Source organism: Branchiostoma belcheri, unplaced genomic scaffold (assembly GCF_001625305.1).
Source record: "Branchiostoma belcheri isolate BF01 breed outbred unplaced genomic scaffold, Haploidv18h27 scaffold105, whole genome shotgun sequence".
Lineage (NCBI taxonomy): Eukaryota > Metazoa > Chordata > Leptocardii > Amphioxiformes > Branchiostomatidae > Branchiostoma > Branchiostoma belcheri.
In genome coordinates this window covers 746,361-757,124 of record NW_017802436.1, presented here as the reverse complement: position 1 = coordinate 757,124, position 10,764 = coordinate 746,361, and the positions used below count along the sequence as shown (strand labels likewise).

Sequence of the window (10,764 nt, the reverse complement as noted above, 5' to 3'; positions counted from 1 at the left end):
GAGAGAGAGAGAGAGAGAGAGAGAGAGAGAGAGAGAGAGAGATACAGCCACCATTCCTACTCACGATGAAGAAGCCAAGGTGTCTAGCCACAGCCAGCACTAGTACTAGAATTAGTTTATCATCGACAGTATTACCTTACCTTAGACCTTAGATCCTCCCGCAACCTTGTTGCATAGGTCGACTCCTTGTCTGACTTTTTGTCTCCAAAGGTTTCGGTCTTGCGCCACTACTGCCATATCCTTAAGTGAGTTAAGTCCAAGTTTTACCCCATCATTTTGTAGTGTTTTCCGCAAAGTCACTCTAGGCCGCCCTCTCGGGCGTGTGCCTTCTGGCTTCCATGTTAGGGCTGTTTTTGTGGTTCTGAGATCAGGGAGTCTCCACACATGTCCACACATGACAGTATTAGAATTGGTATATTCGTAACAATCGCTGCCCTTGCCACATGTACAAAATGTACGATAAGGCTTATCTAGTCCTTTACTTGTATCTCCCAGTGCTCCCCCCATCCATGCTTGCACTTGTAAACAAAACTAAGAGCTCTTAAGGTCGGAACTTACGCTCGTGTAAAGTGTAAAGAATCAAAGAATGTATTAATCAACTTTCTTTGTATATAAATATTATGAGAAACATACTGATGATCATAAAAATGGTACTCTGCTTAGCATCTGGGAAAAATATACACACACACCACTACCAGTGGACTATCTGTGTGGCCTATGGGCTACTGGAAAGGAGATAGGTGCTGCCCTAGTGCGGAAATCACTGACCTTTGACCGACGGCCCTCCTCAAGATGACTGACCAAATGTCTTGGACACGTGACCATGTGAACGCGTGACTTCGATAATTCCCAAAGACACTAAAATTGGTCAATTACACACCTTGTCGGCGGACTGGTTGATTGATATATTGATTAATTGATTGATTGATCCTTACATTTCTGTGTTGCAGACGACTATGAGTCCGTCACGTGTCCTGCTGATGACGTGTCTGTCGCTGATTGGCCTGACGCTGGCCAATGGGGAGTACTTGTGCGGGTCCACGCTGAAGGACGTGATGAGCTTTGTGTGCGGGCGCCGGGGGCACAGGGCCAGGCTGAGTAAGGAACATGTTTTAACTTTTGATCCAACACAAAAGTTCTCTCACCTAGAGCTTTTGACCAGTCACTCTGGTCTTCCTCAGTAGACTGACCCAGTGTTGACGTCACACTTCAAAGAAGCCACGTGACAAGCCTCACTGGGTCAGTCTACTGGGCCCACTGGGTATTTCACGATGGGAGATTGATTAGCCCAGCTATGTGGTGGGGCAAGTTAACTCCACTGGCGTACCATCTCTATTAGCGTATTAAACACTCCTACCGGGTCGGTCTGTTGCACTGGGCGGGGGAAGCTCTTAGAGCCCCGAAGACACAGCCTGCCTGAACACCCAAACTACTATGCCTATACTATACCACCATAAGACTGGCTACCTAGCCTGGGTGCACAAAGTATCTCAGTGTGCATGCTATGGGTTTGGCCCCCAGGCTACTGGATACCTAGCCTAGCCTGGGTACCAGACCCATAGCACACTGGACACACAGTATCCGATATACTTTGTGTCCAGTGCGCTATGGGTCTGGAACCCAAGCTACTGGATACCTTGCCTAGCCTGGACACAAAGTGTCTCAGTGAGTTGTGTCCAGTGTGCTATGGGTCTGGTACCCAGGCTAGGCTAGAGCAGGTGGTACACGTGTCGGGTGACGGGAGCCGCGCAAACCCGGGCGGCACGCGCCGGGGCCCGGACCCGCCGACTGGCCCGCCCAGTCTCGGCGAAAATTAGCCCCAGCTGCGGCCGCCGCCGCGTGCTACGTGACTCTTCCCTAGTCTCGCTCGCAGGCCTTTCCGTGGAGGGCTTGATGGGACATGTTATCTCGGTGTCTTATAGTAAAATGTTGGGGACGGGGTGTTCAGCTGCAGTACCATACCAAGCCGCTAGGAAGCCCAAAACCTAATAATTTCGAGATCTCATCAAGATCTACCCGCCTACCAAGTTTCAAGACACATACAAACGCTACCAAAACATAGTCTGCTTAGCGAATGTAAAAACAAAACCGACCGTTTAAAGCTGTGCTTGGAGATATTACATCAAACTAGCCTCCTGCGCAGGCTCCGTTTTGGGTGGGAATTTTGATACAGCGTTCTGAAGAGTTTTTAAAGCGTTATTTTAGTAGCCGACCATCCTACAACCAGCCACCGGGAGAAGGTTCCATTCCACCCACGTGCGGCTATTAAAATAACGCGTTAAAAAAATCTTCAAAACGCTGTATCAAAATTCACACCCGCCCCGGATCCTGCAAAGGAGGCTACATCAAAACACCCTCCGCGTAGCCTGCGACCGAGGCTATCGCCTCCCTTTTGGCTGCGTCGCGGAATAACAGGAAACGCTCGAGTGGCCTCCAGAGACGTCAACATGTTTTTATCCACATGATCTGCTGACGAAAACACACTCAGGTGGTCACAGCAGTAAAACAGTACTAACAGTAGCAAGTCTCCTCTTAGGGACTCAACGCGATTTCAGGGAAGTAAAACTGGAATTCCAAAGCCAATTTTCTTGTCATTTAAAAAAAAGTTGAAGTAACCCTTTCCGACAGCATACTGATATCTGTGAGGCAACAATGTGATGTCACTGACGGAAAACGGTTGCTTGTTTCGTATCGTAGAACCACCCTACACAGTCTATGTCATTCCATCATGGATCATCATGATGTCTTGCCTACACTATAGAGATACTTCATCTAACAGTCAAAGACCTACCGGTTGAAATTTTGTTAATACAACATTGCGCACATTCCACCTAGGTCGCAAAAGGCTTTAAAAACGTCAAATAGTTAGTCTATCAGCTTTTGTCTATAAGCCTTGTCATTTACACTCAACATGCCTATATGTACAAGTGGCCACGTAACCCGTGTAACATGCGTCATTTCAGAGTCATATATAAGTCTGAAGAAGACGAAAGTCTGAAGCGTTTGTTAACAGTACATACTTCGGTAACGCGATCAGAACTTAGCCTCTACCAGGCTTCGGGAGGCGGCTGGGAAGAGTAAAAATCGGCCAAAATGGACAGATAACATGCCAGGGGAGTTGGTCTGCTGGAGAGACCAGTTTGCCGCTCCAAACTCTTGGCATGCTATCTCTAGGCTAATCAAAACTTGCACACGTACTCCCAAACACGTAGGTCCCTGTACGCAAAATTTGATATACACACCCTGGATCATATAATTGCTGTAGAAGTCGGAAGTCTGAAGAGTCTGTCAACAACAATTACGTCAAACCACACTTCACTGGTCATTACATCAGCCGTACGTACGGGCACACAGGCACGTAGACTTCACGTCATTCCGATAACAAGAGCTTAATAATAACCTTCAAAATTCGTGACCCTAGCATGTGTAGGACACGAGATATCAAAACCTGAAGTTCTGCTGCAGTACCATAACAAGCCGCTAGGGAGCCCAAAACCTAATCATTTCGAGATCTCACCAAGACCTACCCACCTACCAAGTTTCATGACAATCCATACAAAGCTTCTTGAGTTACCATTCTAAATCCCACACATAGTTACACACACGATATTTGATATATACACCCTGTTGGATCATGTAAATGCTGTCGAAATCGGAAGTCTGAAGGGTCTGTCAACAACTATTACGTCAAACCACACTTCACCGTGGTGATTACATCAGCCGTACGTACGGGCACCCTGGCACGTAGACTTAAAACGCTTGAAAGCAAGCACGTCACACTGAACAGTAAACTAAATACCGGGCCCAACAGCGCTTAAGGCGCACTACCAACTCATTTAGCGACTAAACAAAGTTTAACTACCACACGTTAGCCAGCGTGTAAGGCCCGTGGTTTAACTAAATGGAGGATCTGGTAAAATTTCCTTGGGGAGGACTGGCCTGTGTATGGCCCCGGAAACTAGCTTGGTATCCACTAACAAAACAGCTACACGTATTAAAGACGTTGAAAACGCACGGAAATAAGATAAACACACACTCTCTCTCTCTCTCTCTCTCTCTCTTTCTTTTTCTCTCTCTCTCTTTCTCTCTTTGTCTCTCTCCCTCTCCTCTCTCCCTCCGTCTCCCCCTCTCTCTCTCTCTCTCTCTCTCTCTCTCTCTCTCTCTTTCTTTTTCTCTCTCTCTCTTTCTCTCTTTGTCTCTCTCCCTCTCCTCTCTCCCTCCGTCTCCCCCTCTCCGTCCTCTCTCTCTCTCTCTCTCTCTCTCTCTCTCTCTCTCTTTCTTTTCTTCTCTCTCTCTTCTCTCTTTGTCTCTCTCCCTCTCCTCTCTCCCTCCGTCTCCCCCTCTCTCCGTCTCTCTCTCTCTCTCTCTCTCTCTCTCTCTCACGCACTGTAGACTGTGGAATCGTCTGGAATCGTATACATGTAGTGTACAGTACAGTACAGTCAGACCATATGTGTACATATATACATGTACATCATGTCATGAAGTACAATTGTATATATAGGCACCATGCAGGAATGCGGCGGTTTCTACTGCAGACCAGGTCGAGGCCAGGGCAGTACGCCCCAGTGGTAACGTTTCCTCTGATGTTTCACACGAGAACAAGTCACTGACTTCGGGCTGGTGTAGCCTGGGTGCCAGGCTGTTTCCAGGGCGCGAAGGTTTTTATTTTGAATAAACCATTATTTCTCTCTATTCTCTCTTGTAGATGACCACAAGCTCATTGAAGACTGCTGCCTGAATGTGTGTGATTACGAGTACCTGGAGAGCTACTGCAACCCGAGCCCACGGAAACACCCGAGACAACCACGGAAACACCCGAGACAATTCCGAACGACGCCGAAGACGCCCCGGAAATTCCCGACTGAGGAGACGACGATGCCCAAGTTCGTCGTATGACCTTGCCGTGGAGTTCCGTCGTGACCTTGAGTCAAACGGTGCCCTTGGTGGTCCAAAAGTTCACGAAAGGAGGCTTTAACAACTTTCTAAAGATGAAGCAAGTTTAAACTGTAATTTCCAACACAAGAAATTGGACGTACCCATTTTTTTACTGTACAACTCCAATCTTAATCAAGGAATGGGCGATCCTCCGCTTCTGTGACGTCACGTTAAGCAGATGACACACGTGACTTGATGAGCAGTGGGTCACGTGTTGCAGAAAGTCTGTGGCGTCCACCGTCTTTGTTGAGCCACGTGCTTCATCTGCGTAACGTGACGTCACAGAAGCGGCGGATTGCTCATTCCTTGACATCGACTGGAGTTGCACAGTGGAAAATTTGGTTAAGTTCGATTTCTTGTTTTGGGAATTACAGTTTGAACTTGTTTCATAATGACTTCTATACCAACACAGATGAACTTCCAAATAGTATTATTACAGACTTACAAAACTTTAGGACATTTCGTCCGGGCTGCTTTGAAATATACAAAAATGATCTATACCTTCCAATCACTGTTTGATTTTGACCCCAAGCATGCGCAATTCAAAACGTGAAACGGCTTATTACACTAATAATATCTATGTCGACCCCCCCCCCCTTTAGTCCTCTAGATTCTTCTATTGCCACCTAGTAGATATGCAATGCAGAGCACCGTAAAGTAAGAAAAAGGAATTTTTCCTAAAATCACATTGGCAACCATATAGCTTTATTTCTTGACAAAATTTCATCCCCCCCTAATTTTTCAAACCTTCGAAAATTGTTAACCATAAAACATATCTGTATGTGCTTTTACAAAGTGACACAATTTGTGCTTGGAAATGTATGTATATGCACTGCTTATTGTGGAACAATAATGCATGTATTCACCCATATTCAATGATATATTGATATCCCTTCACCTTCACATGTAACGTTACGTAACTTTCGAACATTAGAATGTTTCCAACATGGCGGACGCAGGATTACGTCACAGTCACGCGACTGGAATCGTCCAATAGGAAAGATTCGTAGAGCCAAATGCAAGAATACATCAGAACGAATGCCGCCATTCTAAAACGTTTAGATCTCATACTACTGTATATCTGTACCTACCACTCTTGTTACTAGTATTTCAAATGTGGAAAAGACTTAAGAATTGTAATCTGTACCAGCTTTTGAATGATTTTGCATATTAACAGTATTAGTTTATTGTGTTAGTCACGGAAAAATGCTGCAATGTTTTAATTACTACACACTGAGGGCAAAATGCTGGCTAAATAAAATAGGAAACTACAACTGTCTCACGTACTTTAATTATTAAGTTACTAAATTTCTCCCGGTTGCAATAGACCCATAAGCAGCTAAGATATGTCAAATGGCTACTTTTGTGTGCCAAAGGTAATACAAGGTTTATATTTTTAACTTAGTATTGTTAGTATTGTTAGCTTGCTTGCAGTTGATCGGGTGAGGTTGATTTGAGGGTAAGATTTATTATATTTTGCATTGTGTGTGTGTGGTGTTTAAATTTAAACAGATGGACTTAGAGGAAATTATTGTCATCAGGGAATGATGAAAAATGAACCAATTTGACGGTAAGAGTTATGTCTTAATACAGCTAAGGAATGGGAAGTAAAAACTGCAATAAGTACCGATGAATTAAGGTTGAATTAATGGATACAAGCATTCATTCAATCTCAATACCGGGAAATCATACACACACGATGGAGTCATTCGCTCATGCACGCATTCATTCACACTTAAAACCTTGTTCACAGTATACTAACAGTAAACTAAGATCTGTAAGTAAGTACACAGCAGACAGTAGTTTTAACGCGTTGTGGCATAATTTATTCAATTTCGCGTAGATCTTCACATTAATTCTTCTCATTGAGAAGATTTCATTTCATAGAAGACATTTCAGGTAGGGCATTGTAATTTACATATTTACAAGCGTTCGACTGTTCGTTAGTTACGTCATCAATTCATGCGGTTACGTCATCAAATCGTGTTGCGCGGAATTCTCGTAGGAAGGTTGGGTATAGTGGTCACGTGACTCCGCCGAACAGTCGAACTTCTCCCATCATCTGAAAAACATGATTTACAAGGTCACGAGAAATCTATACAAGGTCACAGGACGACAAACCAAAAAAAAAATTTACTATAATCAGAAATTTGAGTAATGTATCTTGGGAACATTTTCTTAGATATATTGTTAAAACATCTAGAAGTAAAATATAAAACATCTAGAAGTAAAATATTTATAGAAATTTTTTTTATAAAATTCGAAAATTTTACCTGCTATTGCGGAACGAGGGTCTCGTCCACGTCGTCGAACAGGATCATGGGAGCTGGAGCAGTCACGTGATACAGGGCCACGCCTGGCGTCACAGAAGTGTCACGGCGCCGCCTACCGGCAGTACCGCAACCTGCAGGGGGAAACGAAGATTGTTAGCCATTGAAAAAGTACAGTTGAGACATTTAAGTGTGGTTATATCAGAAAAACCAATGCTATGAAAAGGGAAAATTGACAAAGGTGGGTCCGGAGCTATAACAAAACATTGCTGTAAAGAACATTAGATTCATAATACGAAGTTTAACGCGAGGAGGCTTCCGAAAGGAGCTAATTTGTGGATAGATGCTTTACAAACATTAATGTTACGGCGAGAGATCCAACATGAAAACCGATAAGAACAATCATGAAAGCCGCTTTAAGACAAGGCCTATAACCTTAGTTATAGGGGAGCAAGGGGCCAGTACCTGGCCTGCGCACTTAGGCAGGTAGGCATAACCTTAGTACAACTGCAAACACGCAAACAGAAAGTACCGAACGCCTTGAAGACGGAGCCTGACGTCGACCTTGCAATTAGTGGTTGCCGACAGCAGAAGATTTGCAGATGAGAACGTCAGTGCGTGAACACTTAGAGGTTCAAGAAAGTTAAACTAGATAAATGTCTTAAGACGTAGCCTGACCTTGCGAGCAGCGGTTGCCGATAGCGGAAGACTTGCAGATGAGGACGTCGGCGTGCAGGTAGACCTTGGGGTAGTCCGTGGCGAACTTGAACGCCTGGAAGCCGAACCGGATGACGGCGTGGTTCGGGGCGGGGTACGCGACGTAGGTCGGGTCAACTCCGCAGCTACAGAGGGGATTCAAAATAGTATCGGTTAAAAAAGATTGTGTAGCCACAAACCAATGCACCTCACAGCTAGGGGCGATAAAACCACCTAATATATTGGAAAAAATTTCCGTTCCTTAGCGAACTCACCTATCTAACCTCCAAGATTAATAATTACCTTAAATTAAGGTTCGCCGTCATTTTCTTGCATAAGCATCTACATCTTACGTATGGAAGTGTGGGGGGAGGGGTGGGAAGTGTGGGGGGAGGGGTGGGGTTAAGATGCGCCAAAAAAGACTGGGGAGTGACTAAAGCAAAGTAAAATCAGACGTTTAAAGTAGCATCCACTAATACAGTTGCTTGAGTAACTTTGTACTACTAGTATCTCATTTATACCTTGATGTCTTAACATTCATCGACATATACGGGGGTAAAGATGGTGGATCATTTGATATTGATACTCACCCATTGTTGATTATGTCATATAGAGGCCCGCCAGTTCGCGCCATGGATGTTGTGGCTTCACCCGTCAGGACCAGGATGCTGAGGTCGGGGTCAGAGGCCAACAGCTGGACTTCGACGTAAACCTGGCAAGGGCAAGGGGTCAAGGTCATGAGAAGTTGGGTCACAGAATTACAATGAACCTAATTGGTAAGGTTTATACAAAAAAGTAAAGGTCAACAATTAAGTGAATACTCATCTACTGGAAACAAAGCTTGCAGTTTACACCAAGTTAGACAAGGATTTTACGTTAGACAGATGCTATGTACAGTATTTACAGGTGCCTTGTAAGAAAAATCCCATCCCTTTCTGTGCAAGCTAAGCAAGAACATAAATTATAGTTCAGTTAAGTACCAAGGAGTCCAACGCTTCGAAAGCCCCAAGATTAGTAACTTTTTTTATTATTCATTCACATAGAAAAAGGGTACAAGACATGGTGGTGCCGCACTGAAGTGCATTGTCTCATATCTTTTTAGTTTAGTTAGATGTCAACTTAATAACAGTGGCTTTGGTTTCATCCACAATATACAGTGGCTATGGCTTCATTCACAATAAACAGCAGCTTTAAAAACATTTTGGCGCCGCCCCAGGAGCGGCGCGTTTGCCTCTTACCTGTTCGCAGACCCGGTAGGTGACGGGATACGGCTTGTATTGGGAGCAGACGCTGTCCACACAGAAGTGCATGATCACGTTGATGTCACCAGTACCGACGGCAGAGTACCTAAAACAAAACATTAACAGATTAATGTCATCTTTAAAATGTCTAGGTTGGCCCAACAAGAATTCATTCATTTGACCTTGAAATCAGATGGAAAATTGGTACAAGCTATGTAATAGAAATTAGAAGATTCGAGTAGAAGATTCGAGTAGTACGTAGAAATTGACAAAGTAAATGTAAACCTCGGTGAGGGCCATATACTCCTTCAAAAATGCCCAAAAGACGCTACAACCTAGACCCTTATCCTTGTAAGAAGCATTTCAGGAAAAATATACTAGTTTTGTGGCAACAGGGGATCACGTTGTCATGGCAACGTGTTTTTCCTGGAAATACATTGTCACAGCAACGTGTTTTTCCTGGAAATTACGTTTGTCATGGCAACATGTTTTGGCAACATGTTTTTCCTGGAAATTAAATTGTCATGGCAAACGTGCTTTTCCTTGAAATTACGTTGTCATGGCAACGTGTTTTCCTGGAAGTTGGAATCTTACATTTCCGGAACCTGAACGGGGTCGAAGTCTCCGGACACACTGAGTCTGCGCGGGATCTGGCACTGGATCCTCATCTCGAACCCGCAGTCTCGGATAATCTCGCCCGCTCTCGCGAGAGACTCGTCCGTCACCACGTTGTCGTAGACGATGAAGTCCGGTGTTTCCTAAAAAAATTGAAAAAATTGAAAGAAAAAAGACATTGTAAGATAACAAGACATCAAAAGATTAGTCATTTTATAGACCTCATTTTTACTGAAGAAAAATGAGTTTCTTATCAAGGCAATGTTAATGTTTGTCGTCCTGTAATGCATGACGAAGTCAGGCTTAGGCCTGTACACATTGGGGAAGAAGCTACTTGTGAAAACAATTGCTCAGGATAATTTTTTGTTCAGGAGTTTTGTTTTAAGTTGTTTGTAAAGCTTGACTCACGTATGAGGTGGTTCCGCATGCGTTAAGAGGGGACTTCATGATCATGTGTGTCCCGTTACTGGTGGCACGGCAGGCCGGGTCCACAAGGCGCAGGTTGGAGGTGCGAACCTGGGGACGAGAAGAGGATGAATATTGGTGAATAATAGGATATTAGACCAGTTCATGATACAATAACGAGAACGGATGAAGAGAACGGGTGAAGAATTGAGGCAGTAGAACAATTTTGAAGCTTAACAATGTGAAAGGAATCGCATTTAAAAGTACAGTGACCAAACGAAGCGGCTTTTAAAACGTTGTGGGCGGTGTTGATTGTATGAGGCTTGTTGACGTTTAAGCAAACTTTGTTGGCTTATGGGGAGGTACAAAACCTCACTCAAAAACGGAATACAACAGTTTTAAAGCCAGGAACAATTTTACAAGTTTGGATGGCATTTGAACATTTGTTTTTTGGAGTAAGAGATAGAGAGATACAGAACTACAGAACTTTTATAAATTTTGACTACATACCGTTGGGAAGGAAGAAGCCGCCAGGTCGATCTCCAGAGTGCTGTCCGAGCATGAGACTCCTACACTTGGTGGGGGCGGGGTGGGGGAGG

At 44.2% G+C, this 10,764-nt stretch overlaps 2 protein-coding genes across 2 annotated transcripts in view; one reads left to right on the top strand and one right to left on the bottom strand.

Moving 5' to 3' along the window:
• Positions 1-6,212, top strand: part of LOC109477594 (insulin-like peptide) — an 11,666-nt gene extending 5,454 nt beyond the window's left edge. The window contains exons 2-3 of the mRNA XM_019778935.1: positions 951-1,098; positions 4,709-6,212. Of these exons, the coding sequence (XP_019634494.1) occupies positions 957-1,098; positions 4,709-4,899 (333 nt within the window). The 5' untranslated portion in view covers positions 951-956 and the 3' untranslated portion in view covers positions 4,900-6,212. The remainder of the gene's footprint in view (positions 1-950; positions 1,099-4,708) is intronic.
• A 529-nt stretch (positions 6,213-6,741) lies between these two features.
• The window catches only part of LOC109477602, an 11,838-nt gene continuing 7,815 nt past the window's right edge, over positions 6,742-10,764 (bottom strand). The window contains exons 14-21 of the mRNA XM_019778948.1: positions 10,676-10,764; positions 10,169-10,276; positions 9,740-9,903; positions 9,143-9,251; positions 8,495-8,616; positions 7,887-8,050; positions 7,212-7,342; positions 6,742-7,000 (exon numbers count right to left, since the gene is read on the bottom strand). The exon at positions 10,676-10,764 is cut by the window's right edge and continues 273 nt beyond it. Of these exons, the coding sequence (XP_019634507.1) occupies positions 7,215-7,342; positions 7,887-8,050; positions 8,495-8,616; positions 9,143-9,251; positions 9,740-9,903; positions 10,169-10,276; positions 10,676-10,764 (884 nt within the window). The 3' untranslated portion in view covers positions 6,742-7,000; positions 7,212-7,214. The remainder of the gene's footprint in view (positions 7,001-7,211; positions 7,343-7,886; positions 8,051-8,494; positions 8,617-9,142; positions 9,252-9,739; positions 9,904-10,168; positions 10,277-10,675) is intronic.